This window comes from Nematolebias whitei, chromosome 6, assembly GCF_014905685.2.
Source record: "Nematolebias whitei isolate Nwh7 chromosome 6, NemWhi1, whole genome shotgun sequence".
Lineage (NCBI taxonomy): Eukaryota > Metazoa > Chordata > Actinopteri > Cyprinodontiformes > Rivulidae > Nematolebias > Nematolebias whitei.
In genome coordinates this window covers 47,252,570-47,277,372 of record NC_056503.1, presented here as the reverse complement: position 1 = coordinate 47,277,372, position 24,803 = coordinate 47,252,570, and the positions used below count along the sequence as shown (strand labels likewise).

The 24,803-nt window shown below is 41.0% G+C and overlaps 1 protein-coding gene across 1 annotated transcript in view; it reads left to right on the top strand.

Moving 5' to 3' along the window:
• The first annotated feature begins 5,627 nt into the window (after nucleotides 1–5,627).
• The window catches only part of mark4b (MAP/microtubule affinity-regulating kinase 4b), a 64,464-nt gene continuing 45,288 nt past the window's right edge, over nucleotides 5,628–24,803 (top strand). The window contains exon 1 of the mRNA XM_037677707.1: nucleotides 5,628–6,467. Within this exon, the coding sequence (XP_037533635.1) occupies nucleotides 6,420–6,467 (48 nt within the window). The 5' untranslated portion in view covers nucleotides 5,628–6,419. The remainder of the gene's footprint in view (nucleotides 6,468–24,803) is intronic.

The window sequence follows — 24,803 nt, the reverse complement described above, 5'->3', positions numbered from 1 at the left end:
TTTCATCTTCTACATCAAATATAAACACTTCAGGTTCACCACCATACACTAAAAACTGCTGGGTTCTTTTGTTAACTCAATAACTGGATTAAAGCTGTTGGTTGGTTTGACCAAAAATACTGAATCAAAAGGTTCGACCCCCTAACTGGGTCCAAGTGGACCTCTGCTTTAGGACGTACTAACTAAAGGTGGGATGGAAAAATCAACGTTTCACCAAGAAGCTGTAAAAAGTGACCCTGCAGAGGTAAAAGCTGTTTTTAGTGTGCGCAATGGTCGACTTCTGAAAGCTGCACCACGACACGGAGATCTTTCATTTTTTCTTATAATAAAATTTCCTTTATAATAATTGCGAAGTCACAGCTTTAAATATTTACAAGTAGCAATGGACCCGTGTGTATAATGATTTCAATCATTTTAAAAAGGGAAGAAACATTCATTCATTGGGATTTTCCTTTTTAGAAATGAGTAAAATTCTGATAAAAATTATTCTGTCAGGGCAAAATAAGTAAATTACATGTAATATTTCTAAAATTAAAACAGTAGCAGCAAAGGAAAAATAATCCGATCTCCTGTTGTAGTAGATTATCTTCCCTAAAATGCATATTAAAGTCAATCAAATACATTAAAATAATAAATTGGATTGAGCAATTAACCCTTTACTTATAATTAATAAAACACTGTACAAACACAATAAATTACAGGAACCTGACATCTAAAACAACTCAAAAATTCACTGAAATGTCTAAATATCTAAAGTGGGAAACAAGAAAATAAGCAATACTTGTTATGTTTAAATAAAAACATGTTGCACATTAAATAACTGATGTAACAAATCACATTAATAATCTTTAACATCTGGTGCTTAAATTTGCCCCGTGTTAACCAATTACTTTCTGTGTAAAATTCAGCAGGTGACTTATGTTAGACTTTAATGTGAAAACGTGTAAATATTTAATTTGATTTAGTCTGTTCTAAAGAGTCAAATCAAACCTTACCTCTCTTTCGAAGGCAGATGTTGAAGATGTGTTGGTTTCGTTGTGGAGTTTGTCTAAAAGCAGAGCGATCGGTCTGATAACTACTGAAGGAGGCGTTCTGTGGTTTTAGAGCTGTTTCTCCTACGGATGCATCTACATCCGAAAGAAAAGTCCCGTCTGCACACGACAAACCACAACTTCACATTACGCTGCTGTCAGCACTACTTTCTGAAACAGTTACAAACATGGCTCTTTTTCAACAAGACATTTTGATTTGTCTTGGGCTGTTGGACAAAAATGTCCTCTATTCATTTTACTTATGCACCTGCACCTGAACGACAACTGGGGCTACAACACCACCAGCCTCATCAGAGACTCTACTGAGGCGAGCTGGTCTGGGAAGCTCGGTCCTCACCTCCTTCTACAGGTGTGCAGTGGAGAGCATCCTGTGCTCCAGCATCAACGTGTGGCATGGAGGCTGCACAGCTGCAGAAAGAAAAGCTTTGCAGAGAGTGGTGAAGGCTGCACAGAAGATGTTGGTGTCAGTCTCCCCACCATCACAGACATCTACACCTCCAGATGCAGGAAGAGGGCCACCTGCATCATGAAGGACCCCACTCACCCAGCACACACACTTTTTGCCCCGCTCCCCTCAGGAAGGAGGTTGAGGAGCATTAAGTGTAGAACCACTAGACTGAGGAACAGCTTCTACCCTGAGGCTGTTAGACTCATGAATCTCTAACCAGAATAATCACTGTGAAAAAAAAAAATCACTGTAATGCCACTTTGATTGTTGATATGTGCTGCTGATTATCCATGCTGCTGATTATTTCATGCTGCTGTGTTCATTCGTACTCATCTACTCACACAGACTCATGTTCGTGCTGCTGTTGTTCGGCGTATTGTTTTGCACTATTAGTGTTTAGCGTATTTCTTAGGTCCTTATTACCGTTTCTTTACAATTTATATTTTTGCTATTGGATGTAACTGGGACTGTTTGTACACAATTTTGCTCCACCTCATGTACCACATGTGATGCGGATGATAGTAAAACCTACTTGAACTTGAACTTGCTCAAAGAAGCCACACTTGAGGACACGAGAAGCGTTTTAACCAGTTTTACTAGCAAGGACAGTCTTTCAGCACAGGTTGCACAGATGTGTTACACAGATGTACAGAAGTTAACATGCATGGAGCCCAGTCATGACAATCTGCCACGGGCAGTGTGCGAGGCTTGTTTTTATAAGCTTATCAGCTCACACTGCACTTCTGGTGGACTTGACCATCCAGCTGCACATGCAGGATCAAATCAGCTCTTTCAGCTCTCGGAGAGAAGAGAGCTGGTAACTCAAACACATGGTTCATGGGCAGTTAACATTCTCAACCACAGTAGTTAAAAACATCCATAAACTTTGACCCAAATCTCCTGACAAAAGCAGCGTCAGAGCGTCTATATGCAGCAGATTTTAGAAAAGACTGATTAACTTTACATATCGATTAAAACCCCGGGGGATTTTGTGCCGCAGCGTTTGGATCCAGAACGTATTTTAAGAAAAAGTCTGCCCTTAGAAGAACTACAGACTTGACTAATTGTTTCTGTTAGTCAGAGCCTGCAGCACTCTGAGGTTTCTGGGTCGTTCGTCTAATTTAAACAACGTGAGTTAGTGTCAGTAAAATATTTTTTTGAACATGACGTAGCATCGACTACGCCGACGTAAATGAAGCTCCGTCCGACTCGTTCAAACTGTTCAGGATGATGACTCTTATGAAGCTTTAAACGTTCAGCCGTGTTTGTTTCTTTCCCATCTTCGTGCTCAGTCCAGATGTTCATCACTATTTTGTCTCTGTACCAGCAGACGGCACTAAACTCTCATTTTTGTATTCTTTTCTGAGACCACACATGGTGTTTCAATGAAGAGTTTGTTTCCATTTATTGTTTCCTCTTCAGGAGGCGAGATGTTTCTATATTCGAATGTAATGCTGTCTGATTCAAAATTAAAATGTATTTTAAAAACTTGTTTCAAGTGCCTAACTGATCAGCTGTAAGAAAAGAACAGAGATGATTAAACCATGTGCAATAAAAAATGTTAAAAGAGAAAAATCACCTTTTCTCTTGTTCCTTCTTTGTTTTTTTATAAGCTCGGCTCTAAAAGACTTGGGACGATGTGCAAAGAGTAAATAAAACAATGCAATAGTTTGCAGATCTTATGAACTCATTTAATTCACAATGAAACAGAGTGAACTTATCAAATGTTAAAATTAAAAAAACAATATGGGTCATTTTGAGTTTGAAAGTAGCAACATCTTAATAAAGTTGAGCCAAGGCCAATAAAAGGCTGTAAAATTAAATGGAACAAAAACTTAAAGTATTAGTTACTAAAGTAACTAATGAGGTGAATCAGCAGGTTAGTCAGAGGACTGGAGATGAACAGAGACTGTTAGAAGTAAAGATGGGCACAGGTTCATCATCAGTCTGTCGAAAACTAGAAGAAATATTTCAGAATAAAGTTCCTGAATAAACACTTTAATCTCCATCATCTCCAGTTTATAATCTGATCTACAGGCTTGTGGACGAGGCCCTCAGAGGCCACTGCGTTAAAACCAGGTCTGGTTCTGTTCACATACAGTTCATGCACAGATGCTGCTTAAAGCTCTATCAGACAAAGAAGAAGCCAGATGTGAACACCGTCCAGAACTGCTGCCGTCCTCTCTGGACCAGCGCTCGTTTGCAGACTTGTTAAAAGAAGCGGGGAGGCTTCGTGGACCTGGAAGAACCTTTTTGAGGTGGTGCTGCCATGACCTTCAACCCCCTCCCAAACAAAGGAGCAGTATTTTAGTTCAGACGTTAATTTGTTTATTCCGTGTTCTCTGGTTTAACAGCTGTCTTAATGGACTGGTCAGACTAAAGTCTGTAGATTACGTGAGGCTGCCTGTAATCCCTCACAGATTACGGGGCAAGGCATCGTTGGAGGAAGTGTGTGAGGATCGGCAGAAACGGAACTCATTACGACCAAAGACGGTGGAAATGAGCAGAGTATGTCCTGTTATCGTCACCTTTAGGACTAATGCTGTTATTCCTTTAAAGTAGTTTCCATTAAAATATAACCGCCGGGCAACTTGAGCAAGTTAAACACAAACGCACTAAATTCATCGTTGTTTTGTAAAAATGAGGAACGTTCTGAAGTGATCAGTGTAGGGAGCACCACACTAAATAAAGGTCCTGATGGATGTTCAAACCAAGCATTTGTTTTGGTGTTGGGTCGATACCTGCTGACGTGCTCACACGTGCACAGATCACACACACGGACCACCCTGCCTCTTCTGTAAGCCATTAGCTCTATTGACAGTTTCACATTCGATATTTTTTGTTCTAATTAGTTTATGCACAGCTGACCGGACAGAGCTGCAGGGTTCTGTGAAACCCGGTGTTTGGACTCTGCAGTTTGTTGCCTGGTGTGCTCCGGCTGATCTTTACGCCATCGATCTGATCCTGATGCTATTTCAGCACACGCTGCTCGTTCCAGTGCCAGTCCCTCCGGTCTGCAGGGGTCTGGGTCAGAACCAGACCCTGGAAACCGACTGAAACCTAAAACTTGATGTTTTGTGACCCACAGTGGGGCCCAGACCCCAACTGTGGGAAGCACTGAAGTTCAGTTTTATGGCAATAAAAAACAAAATAATAAATGAAAAATTCACCTTTGGTATTGTTATATATGATCTATTTTAAATATGATAAGCATATGCATCACACAATGTTCAGGCAAGAGAAATACACTTTCACACACACACAAAAAAAAATGCATAATGCAATATGAGAACTCAATGGCTGCTTATTATGTGAAGAAGCTAAAACTGATTATTTTATGATTGGATTATTGAGCATGCATCAGGATAAGCTAAAATTGAGTTGGGTAAAAAAAAGCAGAATGCTAGCTAAAAGTAGCAAGATGGTAGTTACAACCTAAAAGTTGCAAATGGTTAGCTACAAGCAAAAAAAATATATATTTTTTTAAATAATTAAAAGTAGCAAGAGCTAAAAGTACAACATAACTACCTAGAAGCTAAAATAAGCTAAATGTTGGCTACAAGTAAAAAAAAAAGCTGCTTAAAAGTAGCAAAAAGCTAGTTGAAAGCTAAAGTAGCAAATGGGTAGGTAAAAGCTAGTAGTAGCTAAAAGTTTAAACAACAGTGCCTAAAGGAGCTAAGCAGCAAAGGGCTAGCTAAAACCTAAATGTAACTAAACAAAACAAAAACAGAGAAAGGAAGTTAAAGTTACAGCATATTTAGACAACAATGTACACGAAGAGATTGAAAATTCAGTGGATTTCGAGGGGGATAATATTTGTAAATAAAATGTTTTATTTTAAAAAGTAGAAAAAGTCATAGCCATCGCCTAAAACAGCTGATCGTTTCCATAGCTTTAACAGTAAGGTACACGGGAGGAATTAAAATGTAAACATAAGAACAATAAGTTAAAAACAGGAAAACTGTGGCTTGAACGCTATAGTTTTTGTGTTTTTATTTACTTTCATTATGGAGACGCTAAATCAACAATTACGCATTCAGTAGCACAAGTAATAAGAATGAACTTCGGATGACTGATTTTTTCTGCGGGGTACCTGAAGGCAGCATGAGGCGCGCTCTTGTGCTCGCGCCCTGGCTGTTCCGTTGTGGTGACGTCCCTCCCGCCTCCTCCTCCTCTGGTCGCTGTTTCTCGGCAGCAGGAGAGGTCGGAGATTCCGCTTCTCTCGTCTTCATTTTCACTTCCTTCCTCATCAAATGCTGCTTGTGGTGCCGGGAGGACGTGATCGAGCCGGGCCGCCGGGGGATCTTTTCACCGCCACGATGAGGGTCGCTAAGGGCGGACTGAGCTGAGAGGAAGAATCGGAGAGAGGCGCCTCTTTCTTTGATACGCAGCCCGCAGGGGTGGCGTCTCCCACCGGCGTCCAGAAATGCGGCCCCGGTCCATTTAGCTAACCGTTCTCCCGTCGAAGCGCTTTGGCTCCGGTCACCCGAAAGATGCCACATTAGCCGCATTAGCTAGCTAACAAGCCCCCGGACTCGGCGGAGGTGTCCCCGCGGTCTTCTGGCCTCTGTGGTTCGGTTTGATCCCGGACCGTGATTCAGCTGGAATTAAACCGGGGTTTATTCATCCACCCGCTGTTTGCTCAAGTCACACGGTAGTCGGAAAGATTTGGGGGGGCGAAGGTCCGGTTCTGCCAGGGTTCTTGTTATTTTGGACCATGAAGCTCAGATTTTGGATTTTAAACGCATCAGTTTAAGCCGTGATCCGTGCTGCCTTCACGGACCCCGACAATGATGCTCGTGTGAGAAGAGGAGCTGCCTGGTGGGACTCTGGGCTTCTTTTGGGTTGTTTTTGAATTAAACCAGCTGAACACGCAAACCCCTCTGACCAGACCGGAACCAGCACTCGGGGACAGGAACATGTCTCTACGCACGGCCCTGCCTGGGAACGAGCGGAACCCGGACCATGTAAGTAGATTAAAAACGAGAGTTTTTCACCTTCATCTGCGGGTTCTTGATGCTTTTTTTGCAGAATCTGGTGATAATCCCCTCAAACGTGAGGTCCTGAGATTAAACCACATGTGCACAGAGCAGCTGCAGGACCACACAGAGTCCATAATCCGGCTCATTTGGACGGTTTGTGATGGACTGGCTGTTAAATTATAATCAATGAGTTGTTTATGAGGAAAAATATCCCCAGACTTCCTGTCAGCACCCAAACAAATCTGATCAATAATGATGCAGGGCCAGCCCAAAGTCAGTCATTAATGTTCACTTTATATTTGAGCAAAACAAACACTCTTTGGAAAACTTAACTAATCAAGTAAAGCAAGTTTCTATCACTGAAGTTTTGATTTTCTTGCCTTTTAAACTATAATTTCTTGGCTGTGTTGAACACAATTAGAATTTGGATTGATTATGAACAGGATAAAGACCCAGAATTTAATATGTCATAAAGTTATTTACTCATAGTTTGACCTTCAACGGAAACTGAAGGTGGACCTTGTTTAATTGCCATTTTCTAAAAAATCGTTTACTGTCCTGTAAAATATGCAAATGCAGGAACTAACTCAAGGGTTTAACTCGCTAAATAAAAATGTATTTAATTTTGTCTAACCGCTGGGAAAAAAAATCTGTAAATTTTCACTAAAACACATTTGCTTAAAGTTTCTTGGGATTCTAAAAATGTGCCAGTTTTTGTGACTGACGACTTCCAGTTCAGGACGTTATTTATCCCAGAATGGGACCAAATGTGTTGAAAACGCTGCAAGTTTCCTCATTTTCAAACCAGATGCGCGCCCTTTTTAGTTATTTTTTCCAGCTCTTTCAGTGAAATTGTTTTACATAAACCTATTTTTAAAGATTTGTTAGCGTTCCTAATAAGAATAAATGGAAATGTCTGGTGTGAGTTGATCATGTCTGCAGGAAGCCTCATGTGTTAAAGCAAAAATAGAAACAGGTTGTGAAAACTTAACGCGTCTTTCCCTTTTAGCTGGGTTTTATATTATAATCTTTGAAGTTTGACATGGTGGATATGACGCTATGCTTCGTATTTTTAACGTGTTAAATTGATTAAATGTAATTTCCGCCTGGGATGAACCTGTAGCCGGCAGCAGCTGCAATGATCTGCTGCGTCAGCCTCGCCCTGCTGCCGTTCTTCTGCAGGTTCTCTCATTTTGAGGTGGACGGCTCTTTTTAAAAGGCTGTGCAAAGATGCACATTAAATGTGACGTCTCCAGCGTCCTCCCCTCATACCAAGAGGTGCAGCTTTAGAAACCGCCCCCACCTTTATCTCAAGGGCACTATAGCTCCCACCGACCCCGGCAGCGCCGAAGACCCTGCAGTCCGTTTGGGTTTGAAGCTTCGGCACAGATCTGCTTCGGTTTGGATCAGCAGCCGGCACAATTCACAATACTTCCCCTCCTGTTTGTAAATTATATTTTACTTCTGTCTCATCACCACATAAATCCTTTTGTCTGTTTCTGTTGTAGAAATTTCTCACATTAGTACAGAATGTACTGGTTTCTTCATTCCCAGTATTTATTTACAGTGACCGTGTTAAAGCTGTTTGCTGAGAAATATTAAAATATAGTTTCCCATCCCGATTGAAGGCCTTAATGATAATAATGAAGGGAGTCGTAGAGGAAGGAACCTCCACCCGCCGACTTGCGCTGGAGTTTTACAGCCAGTTGTTTATTGTCTGTAGCCAAAGTCGCACTTTTATACGAAGTAAACTACCGGAGGTGTTTTGATATTTACATGAAGCTGTTGTGGCTGGTTTGATCAGTTTGAGTTGAGTCACACACACATGTGTATTTCAGAAAGTAAGGCTGCTTATTAGAGGTGCACCGATAAATCGGCCCCCATTTCCTTAATTTTGTGAATTCGGCTGATACTTGCACGAGAAACCGATTTTACCCATTTTTTGAACTCCATTTATATTTCAGAGCACTACCTCATGGCCAATTCAAAAAAAGTTTGTTTTGTTTCTAGGATATTGTTCAAAGGTTTGTTTTTCAGTATAATAATTAGAAAATTGAAGGTGCATTGTGACCTTATAACTCCTGACAGTGTCACTATAACAAAATCGGTATCGGCAGATCAGACTTTTTAGAAATCGGTGATCGGACAGAAAACTGCAATCGGTGCACCCCTACTGCTTGTAACTCAGTTTTTGTAGGGTAACCTCCTTTAAGTGGCTCATTTATGCACACAGCAAATCAATTTGTAGAGATCCTGGTTCATGCTCAATAATCCAGGTAGAAACATCTAAAGTTAAGTTGGTTCCTTTTTGCTTTTTTTGGTTTCTTCAACCCAAAAAAAAAAACCAACTATAAGACCTGACTTGACTTTGTTGGACCATTTGTCGAGATAAGATAGAACTTTGTTGAGCCCGCAGGAAAAAGACTTCTTGCTTGTTATATTTTGTTTAAGGTTATGCCATTTGTGCTCGCATCTATTTTCAATAATGTCTGAATTCAAACGCTAAAAGTCACTTGTATGTGTTGCCCGACATTTCGTTCTAAGAGTAACAAAACAATTTCTCCTGATGCGAAGAGAGACGTTCTTTTCTGCAAGCGTGTTTTATACTCCAAGAGAAGCCCAATCGCTGATCTCCAGGAAGCCGCTCCGTCCCACGGTGCCCCATCATGGGACACTGACAAAAACACGGCACTCGCATGGCACGGGTATCCGTTTGAGTCGTCTTGTTACACAACAACAGCCACGGGTGTTTTTCAGGTGAAGGAGAAGAGCAACGTCATATTTCAGGACGTCGGCTGTCATTTTTGACTAGCAGCACCCACACCCCTTTTCTCATTATAGATTAGCGGTTCCACTACAAAATATTGAGTTCCTGATGCTAATGTTAGCTTCCAGCAGCTAAAACCCCTAGCATAACCACAACCACCCCCACTTCACATTTCTGTCCCATCACACAATAGTTGACGCAAAGCCCTGGGAAAAGCAGAAGATCTGCTCAGACTTGTGAGAGCAGGCTCTCGGAGCTCCTGGAGGAATGCATATCACCCGCTGCCTTTCATGTCAGACATTTAAACTAAGACCCTAGGATGAGAAATAATTTGGTGAACTGTTAAAACAGTAACGATATGCAATTTTTCAGTCTGTCACGTGTGTTTGAGCTCGTGTTGTGCACGACTCTTCTGAAATATCTTGTTTCTGTTAAGCATGTCGGTAACGTCACTCGATATCCCCACCTCCCCATTACTCCTCTTCGCCGCTCATCTTTATCCGTTTTAACGTTCACCACCCTTATCGGTGCCTGCTTTTTTTTGTCTCAAATTATAGGCCTTGTGTTACGTCATCGTTTAGCTTTAGAGGAAATATGAGGAAGTAGAGATGAACATAGCCGCCGTTGATAACGTTAAAGATACATTTCAAAATAAACTTTACTTTTCTACTATCTTAGGCTAAGTAAATGTTTTGGTTTAGTATAAGGTTGTGTGTTCAGAACCGTAAACAGTTTGACCGATGTTGATCTGATTTGGAAGTAGCTCAAAGTCATTCCCAGTATATCCTGAGTGTGACATCTCAAAGTACTGCACGGGACGGCCCGTAGTGTTATTATTGAGGTTTGATCAAAATGGCTGCGACTCCATCATTTGTCATCATAAAAAGATTTTAACTCGTATGAAAGGCAGCGGGCGAAATGCATTTCTTCAAGGAGTTCAGGACCTTTGAGTTTTTATTCAGTCCCAACTCTCATGACCTGACAGGCAGCTCTTTCACAATAAAACACACGAGCTGTACTTGTACTTTAGTTCTTTTCTGTTTTTCAACTTACTGTAATCACTTTTAGCTCGACTTCCATCACTGCTTAAACTTAATCACAGTCCGGTTCTTTTGTCCTCTTCATTTAACTTTAATTTCTACTACAAGTGCAGTTACAGAAAATGGTTTATGGCCTGTTTTTATAAATTGCTGTTGGCTGATCTAGTGAGTTTTTAAACTTTAAAGTCGGACAAAAGAGGTTCACATTTTTCGACTGATGGTTGTTAAAATGCTGCATTTATCAACCTCCAGCCGTGGACAGTATGCTTCTAATGAACGGTTTAATACAGAAACCACACCTCCATCATGTTTCTTAAGTGTAGCTTTAGAGATCACTCTTTTTATGCCATAATGTTGGATTAATCAGGACTTTATTTCAAGTCTTTTTGAGATCCTGACCAAGATGAATTATATTTATATACAAGAACGATGGACTGAGACTGAGCTCCACAAAATGTCTTGCACAAGTTATTAATTTCTTCTTGCGATTCGCAGAAGTTCACCGTCTTGCCGCTTGAAATTCAGACAAGTTCGGAGAATTTGTGCGACAAATCCTCTCTACAGTCACCGAGTTGCTCTGGGAGCTCTCCTTTTTCTTTGAGGGTGCTTTCACGCCAGCCCTGTTTAGTCCGCTTTAATCCAACTCTAGTCCATTTGCCTAGAAAGTCTGGTGTGTTTGGGGAGGTGTGAATGTGCAATCAAACTCTAATGCGGAACAAAAAAGCGAACTCTGGTCCATATCTAGGACTCGGTTCGGTTGAAGTGAACTCTGGCGCGGTTCGAATGCATCGTTATTTATTGTTCATCTTTATTTAACCAGGCTAATCCCATTGAGATCATAGATCTCTTGCAGGGGAGGCCTGAGCCTGAAGCAGCCTAACATGCATGCTCCGGGGAAAACCCACGTAAGCACGAGAAGAACATGCAAACTCCACACAGAAAGACCCCAGGTCCAACCGGGGATTGAACCCAGGACCTTCTTGCTGTGAGGCAACAGTGCTAACCACTGAGCCATCGTGCTGCCAAGTGAATTGTGAATGCAAATGGACCGGAGACTGCTCCAAAAGCAGGAAGTGGACTACAGCGCAGGGTATTCTGGGTAAACGCAACCAAAACAAATGCACATTTATTTCTCTTACCTCGTACGGAGCCGTCTCAGCCGCCTTGTGTGAAAAATTCTCCGTGGTCTTCTTCATCTTCCGCTCATGCTGAGTCCATTGTTGAAAAAGGTTTGTTTGGCACATGTGCCGCAGACAAAACAGAAATCCTAAAACGGCTCAAATTTGACGCCACTCCGTTTTTGTTTTTATTTCCAGAAGCAAGTTGTGCTCAGTGTCTTCTTCGGAGGTTTTCGTGTCGTTTCCTTCAGTAGTTCTTGGTGCAGCGCCACCACAGGCGCGAGGGGGAACAGGTTGGCTTGACTGACTCAGAACAGTGTGAATGCAAACTGCACCAGCTGAAAGTGTAAACAAATGTTCAGGATTTTGGTCCCCAGTCGAACCGAGTCTACCAGACTATCAGGTGTGAAGACGACCTGAAGATCTTTTATTACCAAGGAGATTCTGTTGCCAGTAGCTTCGGTCAGTTGGTCAGTTTGTCTGTCTGTGCACAAGATTACTCAAAAGGTTATGAACAAGTTTTCGTGACATCTTAAGGAAATATTGAGGTTGTAACAAAGAGCAAGTGATTAAATGTTGGTGGAGATCTGGATCCAGGAAGTTTTTAAAGGATTCTTGTGTGTCTGTGCGCAAGGTGTTGCTGCGTGACGGACTGGGGTCTTGGCGGAGGTGTGCGCTCTAAAGTGCTTGTAGTTTGGAAACATATTTAACAGTTTACAGAAATAATTGTTGATTGTGAATTATTGCAATTGGCAACATCTTGCCTTTTTTCCCCATTCCTGATGTCTGTTTCCTGTTTTTCCTTCTCTCTTCGATTTTGCTTAAAATGTTGTAAATGAACTTGTCATGTGTCTCTGTGGTTTGTGTTTTTATCAGTGCGCATCTTTAACTTTAGTTTTTCTAACCGCAGAAGATTTGAACTACGGTAACCTGCAGTGTGGGTCAGGTTTTCAGCGTCGGAACATTGGCTTTCTGTTTGTGTTCAGTCTGTTTTCTAAATATCATTCATGCAAACGCAGCGTTTTTATGTTGTTTTTGTTTTTCTGTTGGACATATGACGGTTTGTGAAGCTGTTTAAGTTCTAGTGCTGTACTGAAATTGTTGGTTATCCTTAAGAAGTCGACACTGAAGGATATCACGAATGAACTAAGGTGCATCTATTGTACGTCAGCGCGTTTTGCTGGTGAACTTCGGGTACAGGCGAATTGTTTTGCTCGGTGCTAGTCGTGAGGTTTTTCATGCGTGAGAGAAACGTCAGTCCAATAGTGGGTGTGGGCGACTGCTTGTGTGCACATGTACAGCTGTGTTCTTGTGAAAAGACCAACATGTCTGCTTGTATGCAACGACTGCGGGGCAGACTGGGGCTTTTGTGTTCCCTGGACAACCGAGAGATTCATGAACTTGTTGTCCCGACACGTTACCCACAAACCTTCCAGCTTAGTCTGCCTCTCCAAGGCGTTCGTTTTACCTAGAAACGCAGCAGATAGTCGTAAACAGCTCGGGGCTTTTAATCATCTGGCCTGCTGAGGACAACTGAACCATGAGTGATTGGTGTAAAGTCAGGCAGACTGCTATCAGATAACCTATATTTGTCACAATCATTTGCAGATGAGCGTTGTTCAATACTAACAACTGAAATGTAAAGTAGAACTTTAGCCTAAAGGTGAAAACCAAACCAGGACAGTTGCAAGACGATGTGTAGGTACTGTCGAACTACTTCAGCCGTGGTGCAAGTGAGCCTCTACAAGTCTGTGGTGAACGGTGCAGCGCTGAGCCGTGAAAGTTGGAGAGAACGTGGAGCTGAGCAGAGTTTGAAAAGAGCTTAAGAGCTTACCAGGCCTTCCTGTAAAAGGGTTACTCAAGAGCGTGTCTGTGGCGGAGTTTCAAAATAACATTCGAGCTTTACCATCCTAAATTAGCATCCCTCGTTCAAACGGTGCATCACTTTTTGTCTGTTCTGCTGCAAGTTTGTCAAACGGCTTTTTATTTGACCTAATGTGACGCTCTGGTGTCCTAGAGATAAGTTTGAAAAACTGCTTGTGCTGCTTTTTTGCCTCAACTTAAGTGCTGATAAAGATTTTCTGAGACGCTTTAAACCAGATCACATCAAACTGTGAAGACCTTTTTTTAAGTATAGCAACTGTTATGAAGCTGTAGTTAATTTTGTTTTTACTGTACAGTACTACTGAACATTTGTTAGCTTCATATTTTGTTTTGGTTCAGGTCCACTTGTGAAAAATTCAGTGTATGTAATTCAGTCTCCATCTAATGGCTTCTCAACTAGCTGTACTTACACTTTATACATGTGTATATATATATATATATATATATATATATATATATATATATATTAGTACATACAGTATATATCTATATATAGATAGATTCCTTCAGATATTAATTTGAATGAATATTTTAAAATGGACTGTGATTAAATTATTCTTTAATCAGTACCTAAATTTCAGAGTCAGAGATTCTTTGTTGTCATTCTCACCTCATGTGGTACATGTGGTGGAGTGAAATTATGTACACAGGGTCCCAGTTACATCCAACAATAAGATGTAAAAGAAAAACCATGATAACATCCAAGATATTAACTAAGAAAAGCATCAACTAAATATACACTAAGCACTCATAACACAAAAACATCACGTCGAACACCAGCACAAACCTGAACACGAGTCCGTGTAAGCAGATGAGCACGCATGAACACACCAGCATTGAAACAGATCAGCAGCAACATGATGTGATTTTTTTTTCACAGTGATTATTCTGGTTCTGCTACTTAATTTAAAATTTATTTTTTTTGTCCCCCGTCGAGGATCAAAGAGGGGTTATTCGAAATACCCTCTGTCCATCTGTCCGAGGATGTGAGCTGGATAACTTGAAAAATAAGCAACGTTCCGATTTCCATTTTGGTGTGTGTCTGCATCTAGGTGTGAGAAAGGATGCTGTCAAAAATTGGGTTGTTACGTCAATATCCAAGATGGCCACCACCACATACATATATCTGTAAACCGACCACCCCTATCATTTGAAGAAACTATAGTTTTAAGCAAAAATAAAAACTAGAAATCATAGTTTCTTCACATGATTGGGGTGGCCCAATATTACTCTATGGGGGCCAAGGCCACCATTGGCCACCCCGGCACCTCCATTGCGTCTTGTGATGGCTAAAATGGCTCCCTTAGCCAGGATTTGGCACTCTGCACCACCTCAGAACAACAAAAAAAAATTTCCTCTGTTCTTCTCCACAGTGTAACTCCACCACTTGAATACCTTGAACCAAAATCATTTAGGTTTATTTCATTCTCTGTTCAACTCCAGTCCAGAAAAACACTCATCTCCAAAATTACAAACATTCACTGTTTAAATCTCTCATCGGTCATAGCATACCAGCGCACTGCTTGTTTATTATTTATTTTTTCATTCATTCATTCAACCTTTATTTAAACAGATAAGTCACATTGAGCCTCAAAGACTCGTTTACAAGTGAGACCTGTTTGGACAAACAATAAAAAGTGGTGAAAAATAACCCATAGGGTTTGGAGACGACAACAAAAAAATCCTAACACACTTTTAATCTCTGGTTGAAGGTCAACAGCGTGATAATGAAAAAATCTAGCACGATATGACGCCGACTAAGGGCGGTTAGCATATCCAGATACAACACACAGAGGCACTGCAGAGTTCAGATAAAATCACTCGGTTCAAATAGTTCCCTCTGGAGCGATCCATACACACTCGAGGGGTGCCGAGGATGATCAAAGACAAATCCAAAGAGTCCTGAAATGATGACAGAATGTTTATTCAGCTGGGCTCCTCTGAAAAGTCAATGGAAATTCCTCGGTGGAAGGGAGGGGGTAGAGCCATCAAGTTTATAAAACTTCCAGGTGGGTTACCATACCATACCACTTTATTTATAAAGCACTTAAAACAGCTACAAGGCTATATCTCGGGTTGAGATAAGATGGCCTGTCAAGGCCAGTCAGGGAGCTGAATTCAGATAAACACGATTGTTTTGGGGACAGGCAGAACATCTACCTTGAGTCTGTGTCGGTCCACTCTGTTCTGAAATGTCCAAATTACATGGCCACACCAAATGAACCGTGCCTGAGAATAATCCCCAGGATCTGATCCATTCTGCCAAAATTTGAGTCTGGGTGCTCGAGGCACGAACCAAGCCATCACATAAGGCAGGCAGCCTGATCGGGTTCAAATTTGCTACCAACGACTTTCTTGATTGTTGATAGACCAGGAACCAGCCAAATCCAAAAGGCAGGAACTAGTTATCATAAATTGAATTATAAATGTGTCCGTAAAATCCACAAATGGCAGCAGAGATGGACACTAAAGCTGGGCCATATCATATCGTTCACGATAATACCAGTAAAAGAAAAAGCTTGCCCGGGCAAAAAAAATGATATCATGATATGCTAATTTCATGACGTAATACATCAGGACGCCCCGCCCCCTTAATAGAACCGAGCGCGCCGAACGACCACCCCGAATTGCGCCCCCCCCCCCCCCCCCCCCTCTCCACTTGTCGGTACTGGTGTGACGCTAATTAGCTGCGCAATACTAGCTAGCTAAAAAGCTAAAAACAAACAACGCGTGACTCGGCTGTCTCTCCATCCAGCTCTAAACTGCAGGTACAGACAACTCAAATGTCTCTCCCTCCCCCTGCTCTAAGCTGCCACTCGTCTATTTTTTTTTTTTCCTCCCCACTCCGCTCTGAGTTGCCGGTACAAACACGCACAGCTAAACTGTCTCTTGAGTTCCACAGTCCATGGACCAAGAACAGAGTCAGGTGATCAGAGACGGAGCATCAGAGAAATGAATCATTCCTGCAGGAACAGGAAGCTGAAACACCAACAAGCTTCAGGGTCAGCTGATCACCTTGTTACAAGTTCAGGAAGTTATAGCACATTTATTAAAGGCGACATATATTTTGTTACATTTATGCTCAACAGATCTTAAACTTCATTTTATTTAGTTATTTTGGGAAACTTCACTTGCACTTTAGTTTTTGTGGTGGATTTATTGATCTATTTGTGCAGACTTTTTCAATCTAAATAACAGAAGGATCATTTCTCTTTTTTATTTTTATACTTGGAGACTGAATGCTTTACTAAATGAAGTAATTTCAGTAAAATTATCCCTTGTTTTTTTTTTATTATTATTATTTTATGTAATACTGCAAAACATGTTAAGTTAATTTTGTCAAATAAATAACTATGATTTCTGGGGGGCGGGGTTATATCGCAAAATTTATCGTTATCGTCAGAATGCTCTGAAATATCACAATATTATATTTGAGCCATATCGCCCACCCCTAATAGACACGTCATCAAGTCTTTAAAGTCGATGAGATATCCAGCTGTGTGCGTGCCAACAGGGCAAATCGGCTCGCCTAAAGCCTGTCTTCTCTTCAAAGAAATGTTATCAATTGTGTTGAGGGACCAACTGACCAATTCCAAGTCCATAGTTATGATTCTGAAGATTTGTAGATGAGAGGCTCTAAAGCTGTTTTACAGACAGGACAGAGCAAAGTAAAGCGGAGAGGGAGAGGAGGAGAATACGTCCGCCCTTGAGAAGAGCAAGTGTTGAAGTTATTTACTCTTTTTACTGAAATATTGTTCATTGTATGATCTTACCTAAGTTACTTTTCAGTGTGTGCATGTTGTGTAAGAAGTTATTGTGTAAAATAGTCAAAAACAGGATCCTGCATCTCAACATTTTAGTCTAAAAGAGCAACAGCTGTATTAGGCTAGCTAAAAACATGCATTGGGTTAACACGATGCACTAAATCCAACTGTAATTGTCGCTGCTTTTTGTCAACACGGTGTTTTTTCCTGTCGTCGTGGGACTCGATCAGTCTTTCAGCGTTGGTTAACGGCTTCTGAACAGGTGGCTTTTTGTGGAGATCAGGCTACCACGAGAAGAATGACTTGGCTTGTTGTGACTCTCGTGCACACACACAAACCCCTGCAGACAAAGCATACTATCAGCTACGCACAATTACAAAAAGGAGCAGCAGACGAGCATAAAGAGCACCCTGATGCTTATGGTCGGCGCACACAGCCGGTCTGTTGTGTTCTTTGTGTGGCGGGCCTCCTTCAGTGTCTGACCCTCAGGTGTGGATTTACTCTGCAGTGTGTGTTGCAGGTAGTTAAGCTCCTTACGAGGCATAAAACTGAAGCTAGAGTCCTCTTAAAAAGGTCCCTAGTATAGAAAAACAACTCCTTTAGGTACTTTTTGGCCCAGCTGTTTGAGCACCCAGGCAGTTTCACATGCCACTTGTTCATCGTAATTCTACATATTTTATATATTTCTTTTAAAGTTCTGCTTGTTTTCTCATGTCCTTCATTGTTTTTATGACTATTTAAAATGAAGGCGTACAAAACAAAGTAAGCTGTGGTCTACAGTGAGCTGGTTTTAGATGCTGCTGCATGTTGCTTTGCCTGTTTGGTCATTGATTAACAAAGCCATGCTGAAAGCAGATTTTCCTTAACATAGCTGATAATGGCCAACTCTATTTCTAGTTGTAAGTTTATTTTTAAATGGTGAATACTAAAAAAACTGGTTGAAAATTTGTTGGGCACGTTGCAAAGAGCACCTTTCAGAACTTAAGCTAGGATGAAAAACCACATAATTTCAGATGGTTTAGACTTGAGTTATGTTTCCATTTAGTCAAAGGAAACAAGTTCTCGCTGCGTTGCAGAGATCGTTTTAAAACGAGAGCAGAAAGCGACACGTGTTCTGGGAACGCGTTACACAGAAATAAAAGAAAATCGGCAAACCCAGGTTTAGCTGAGACATGACTCAGCTATTTAATCCACTTCTCTTGATCCAAACAGAATAAATCTGGCCCGGCTAAGTCGGATCAGCGCAGCCCTGTGATGAGTTTTATGCTGCGTAATGTGGCAGGACTCCAGGTCCGTGTGTTTGGAGCTCCGCGCGCTCCAGACCGAGGAATCCAGTTACGCTTTGCATACTGGAGCCGGAGAAAGGAGCTGCCGTTTATTTCTCCTGGCCGTTGTGTCGAACTCTGGGTCAAGGAACCTTTGGATAATACTCGCCTTGTTAGCAAACGCAGGCTAACGAATCCTTGATACTTTATTTTTTTAATTCACACCCAATTATGTCTAAATCAAACATAAAAAGATTATTCAGAACTACATGAAATACTGCAGTTTGATAGTTTCTTGTAGTAGTTTTCAGATATTTCTATCTTCACATGTAATTCTTGACCTGCCATTGTGTATCTGTTCCTACCAAACCCAGTCGGTCGAAGCAGCTGCTGCTTATCCTGACCTGGTTCTGCTAAAGGTTTCTTCCTCACGAGGGAGTTTTTCCTTTCCACTGTCGCCTTCAGGCTTGCTTAAGATGAGAGTTCTGTGATGGAGTTAAACTCAAAGCAGTCTGCTCCTCAGATAAAGTCTTAAATTATTATTTTTATATATGAATCTTCTTCATCTTCTGTTGTGACTTGGCGCTATATAAATGAACTGAACTGAATTCTGAAATGCAGGTCTGCACTCAGTGTAAACAAAGCACTTAGCTGAATCTGCTTACAAAATTTTAATTAAATGACATGTTAACCATCAGTATGAGACAAATTCTGTGATTTGTTGCTAACTTTATAACTTTTTGTCCTATGTGGGCTTCATGACTTTGCAGTGAGCACCTTTAATTTTAGAGGGCAATTAATTATTTACAAGGAACGTTGTTGTTTGGCTAAACCTGATGATAATTTTTATAGGGAATATTGAATAACGTGCTAAGTTTAAAAAGTGAAAATAATTATGATGAATAACAATGGTTAGTTGGATTAGATGGAGCCAGTAAAGTATATAAAAATAACACTTTTTGTCAATTTAATGAGGATGTTGACATTTTTTTACGGTTGCATTCTTTATTTTAGTTTGTAGTTTGTATTTGGCTTCAGACAGAAGGTCATGGAAGTACTTTCAGTACAAACGTCTTCCTGCCTGGGGGACATGTTCTGCACATACAGTACACGTCGGAGAGATTTACGACCAAACTGGTCCGACACGCGTCGCCACTCCAGCTTCCACTGAGGGACGGAAACCAAAGAATGTCCATCAGCTGCTTTGGCGCGTCGCAAACTTTCTCCAGTGAAAAACAGAAGCCGCTTTAGTGGAGATGACACTTAATTAGCTTTAATTACTGTCATTTACACTTCCTATGCGGTGAACACAGCACTTTCATAAACTCATCACAAGTAGTCATTTTTAAAAAACATTTAAACAATTTACTCGACTTTTATCTAGTTATCTTTCTTTTTTAAGTGTTTCCCACATAGTCCTAAAACAGTAAAAATATTTCTACTTTTTATTCATTTAACATGTAAAAAACAAAAGCAAACGTGATGGGGATTTAACCATGTCAGTGCTGAAATGTAAATAAATACAGGATTTTATGTTGGCACGTTGACTTTTATAGCTTTAAAATAAATGACTAAAATAATTATTAGAACTGTCAACACTATCAAAATTGTTTTTAAATTATTTTTGCCTGATAGCAATTGCGAGTATTGCTCATATTTTCCCACTTATTTACAAAAAACATCAGATCTATTGTGTCAAAATAATGTTTACTTTCGTCTCAAAAGACGTGTATTAAATGCAGACAGACAACAGCCACAGTTATACATTCATTTGAAGTAACACTATTTAAACTTGTCATGCTCATTCAACGTTAAATCTTCCATTAAAATATGTCCATTTGTTGTTTTTATACTTTTAAAATACTAATATTAATATTATTTTTGGATCCTTGTTGGAGAGTCAAGCATCAACATGATAATTTCACAGATATCGTCACCTGATTATCATGTTTATTTTTATTTTTTTGGTGGTATCTTTAAATGTTTTTCATACTGATACAGTTTGCACATTTTTCAGAGTTGACCAGATTAAAGATGGCTGTAGCTCAAGTTTTACAGTTTTCTGAGCTAAAACGTGGTGTGGTCGTAGCTGAGAGTCATCCCGAACTGCTGCTCCGAGCACTAACGCATCACTTAGCACCTTTGTTTAAAACGTCAGCATGAGGCGGCGGGCGATATGCATTCCTCGTTTCTACCTGTAACTGAATCCTTTGTGAACGAGCAAAGCGAGGCTTCAGCAGCTCCACAGCATCGCACACCCGGCCCATCTTTCCTGCGGCGCTCTCTTCCTCGTGGCGCCTGCCAGGAAATGGCCACCGAGCCGTGCAGCACAGCATGTGACACGTCGACTGTCATCGCCGTGACGTCTCTCTCTCCAGGACAAGAAGTGACACAAGTCAAAGTTTTCTCATTTCCTTCTGCTTTTGTCACGCTGGGTTCCTCGTAAACTAGAAAATCTGAAATGTTTCTGCAGAGAGATGCAGGAAGCATCTGTTCAGGGGTTGGATGACGCCTAAAAGATCATTTGACAAGATTTTCTGTTGACTGTAGAAAATGACTGGAGAGAGACGACTACAATGATTAAGCGTGGCATATCTGAAGTAATTTTCATTCCATTTTATTTTTTTGGTCATTAGTTACAAAATGCGCTTTGAATAAGTTTTGGATACTGTGTTGAAACATGGTGTTATCTGTTGTCATCAAAGTTCATGCTCAATAATCCAGGTAAAAAAACTCAGTCAGGTCATCTGTTATCTGTTGACCTCCTCAAATAAGGCATTTCACTCATTTTTGCTGGTTTGTGTTAAGTGAGAAGAGTCTGAAGTGTTGCAGAATAAAAGCAGCTCTGATGCAGCCGCAGGTCATAAAACCTTCTGAAAAAATGTTTTTAGAAGATCCTGAAATACAAAAGCTGCTTATTGGCGGAGCGATGTTTCTGTTTGTCTGTCCCATTAGCAAAAATATTTAAACCCGCTTGACAAATTTTAGGAAAACTTTCAGAAAGTAATCATTGGTTTGCCCATTACAGCTGATTAACTTCTGGAGTCGACTCGATTTAAATCTGCTGGCTCTTTATAGCGATCTTAGCAAACACAAAAATATGTAATGTAGCAAACTTTACATATATTCAGCTAAGTTTGATCTCTCACTAGCTGAGAGTCATTCCTAACACATCTTCTGAGCACTCAGATTGTGCAGGATCCATTTTTTTAATTTATTTTTGTTTCCATTTACTATTTCAGCAAAATACCTCAAGAACCACTGGACAAATCTTAGTGAACCTCCAGGAAGTTATCATTAGATGTACATTTGCAAATGACCAACTTTTAGAGTCAACCCAATTCAAGATGGCTGCTACAGCCAACGGTCTTCACAAAATGCACAAATGGCTCAAACTAGTTTTAGAGACATTGAGCTAAAATTTATTGTGGTAGTAGCCGAGCATTGCCTTCAACACAGATGTTGAGCACAACACAACTGTTGGCATCAACCCAACTCAAAATGGACGCCACAACTAATCAACCTTAGCTTACACAGAAGTTGTCGTACCGTAATAAATTTTATAGATACAAGGGATGCACAATATTGGATTTTTGGCTGATATGTTAAAACTTATTTGGCCGATAACCGATACCGATATTTTTAATATGCGTTCCTTTGTCAGAACATATCCCTCTTATTTAGGCTTATTTGCTACAATTGTGTGACATCTGTAAGAGCTGGTGACATATTCAGTAACAGCCATATGCTAGCACTTTAACTTATATTAAATGAAAAGTGTTAAATGTTATTAGCATTAGTCACCTGCGATGCTGCCTCACTTGTGGAGGTTTGTTCAAGGTTCCTATAGCTGCAGTGTGGGATCCTCTGCACTCCTGTGCATGAAGGACAGACTTTTTAAGATCAAAGTTTTTGTCTATCCATTGTGCCGTAAGACTAATCATGCTATTCAATTCAATTCAATAATACTTTATTAATCCCAGAGGGAAATTATTTGTTGCTGTAACTCGTTATCCTCATTTCATTAAGAGATGTTATAGATGCTGATGGCTGTAGGCAGGAAGGATCTCTTGTAAAGGTCCATCTCACAGTGGATCCTAAGAAACTGGCTGCAGATGCCGTCCGATCCGTCCACCCAGACTCGGCTGGCCTCCTGGTTCCCCTGGGCTGTAGGACCACTTGAATGCTGGGCAGAACTCCTCCCAAAGCGATGGCCACTCCTCCCAGAAGTCTGCCGAGCTCCTCGTCGCTGCGGACAGCCAACCGTAGGTGCTGAGGGACGATCCTGTTCCTCCGCTGTCGTGAGCCATGTCTCCCGCCAGTTCCAGGATCTCAGCGGTCAGGCACTCGAGCACAGCTGGCAGGTAGATGAGAATGCGTCCATAGAACATCCTTTTCAACTCATTTGAGAGTTGGGGCCATAGTTGAGATATTATTTCAGCTTTTGAGATGTTATTCAGCTGCTGTTGTTGTAGAAAACTGCCTTGTTGCCATGGTTACGCATCATAACAAATGTCCAAAACTAAAAAAAGTTTCAGTAAAAATCCTTCCAGCTGCACAGCGTCCGATACCAGAGGAAACAATCATCCAAAAAATGTGATTTACATCCAGAAAAAGAGGAATTAAAGTTTCCAAAAGCAAAATCTCAGAATGAAAGTAACAGAACTGCTCCAACATGCAGACACCTGGAGCGGCGCAATTCTAGAATTTTAACGGGGCTAACACGACGTCCAAACATCTGTGGTAAAACTCACCCAAGTGCTATCGGCTGTTAGCTTCTCAATGACGTCAGAAATGACGGCTTGTAACTCGGGTAAGATTACGGTGGAAAAATATCTCTGACTGGGGACGATGTAGCGAGGCTCAACGTAGTCCATAAATCTTTGGAATCCGATATCAACGAAAAAACTTCCACACCGTCGACATTTTGACTTCTTCCTGTCCGCCGTGATCAGATCAGGTAGGCGCTCGTGACGTCATCACGCTGTGCTGCAGGAATCCAACAGCGTCTTTTCTATCGGCGAGTTATTTTGAAGGAATGGCCGATGTCCAATATTTGACTTTTAACGCTAATATCAACTGTTACCATGCCGATAATATCGTGCATCCCTAATAGATACTGAGCTGAAATTTGGTGTGAGATATCACCGTGGATGATATGCATCCCTTCAAGGCCTGCCTTAATATTTTAATGTATTTATCAACTCAGATATGTTTCGTAGTTAAATCAGCTTTGATCATAGTTTACATGCTTTTTTATTTTTGGTTGTATTGTGAAGTCTGAGTATCTGCTGCTGTTTGTGATGGAGGTGTGTGTGTGTGTGTGTGTGAACACACATTTCAATTGATCAACAGTTATAAAGTTTTTTTTTGTTTAAATATAAAATCCCAAGGCTTGAAACGTTTAACGAGCATACAGTAAATATTTTGCATGTCAGTGGTGAGATCTGGTGTCCTCTGGCATCAAAACAGGTTAGCTGATACCATATTGGTACCAAAACTGGAAATTTGACCTCTTCTCAGGATCAAACCTTTTGTGTTTATTACATTTTATCAAGTGATTGATAAAAATCGTAGTTTTTATCCAACCTTTATTTTTTTCTGTCAGTTTGCTTTGGGTCAACCCTCGTGAATCGAGTTCAAAACGTTTGAGAGCAAAAGAAAGCACACCTGCAGGAAAACATGGACGCATTACCACATTAATGATGGCATTTGTTTTAGCATCATTTTAGTTTGACGAACATTCTTAACAGTGGTTGTTAAAAAAAATCTTTACTGGCCACATTTTTCCAGGGTTGTGTAAATTAAAACAGCTGAACATTACGTCATACCTCTGCAGGGGACCAACGTCACACATCCTGTCTTTGCTCAATCCCAGTGCAGCCACCTGAACCAGGGCGTGGTCCATTGTGTGGAAACACGTCTGTGTTCGTCACACTTCGTCTCTTTAAATAGCATCGTCTGCCATTCCCTAATTCTTCTTTGTCTTTATTTAAAACCACAGTGGCGTTTTTATTTTTTGTTGTTTGGCTGCTCCCTCCTTCAGAGGACACAGCGGACTAACTCGCACAAAGATTTGGTGATTGTTTTACGCCGGATGCTTTTCCTGACGTAACCACTGAGCTACCACAGCCCACGTGTGTGGAGCAGAGAGCCAGCCGAGGTGCCCAGGGAGCAGATAAGAGGTGAAGAGCCTTGCTCAAGGGCCCAGAGTAGGGCCCTTGAGCAATGCTTCACCTTTCCCACCCACATTTTTGTTGTCAGTCCGGGGATTCAAACTGGCAACCTTCTGATCAAAGGCTCTACTTCTCTAACTTTCGTTTCATGTTGACCGCAGTGATTGACACATCCATCCATTATCTTTACCTTCTTCCTTTCTTCCTTTTTGGGTCGTGGTGGTCTCTGGTGCCCATATCCAGCACTGTAGAGAGGCGGAGGACACCCTGAACATGTCTCCAGTCCATCACAGGGACACCCTGAACA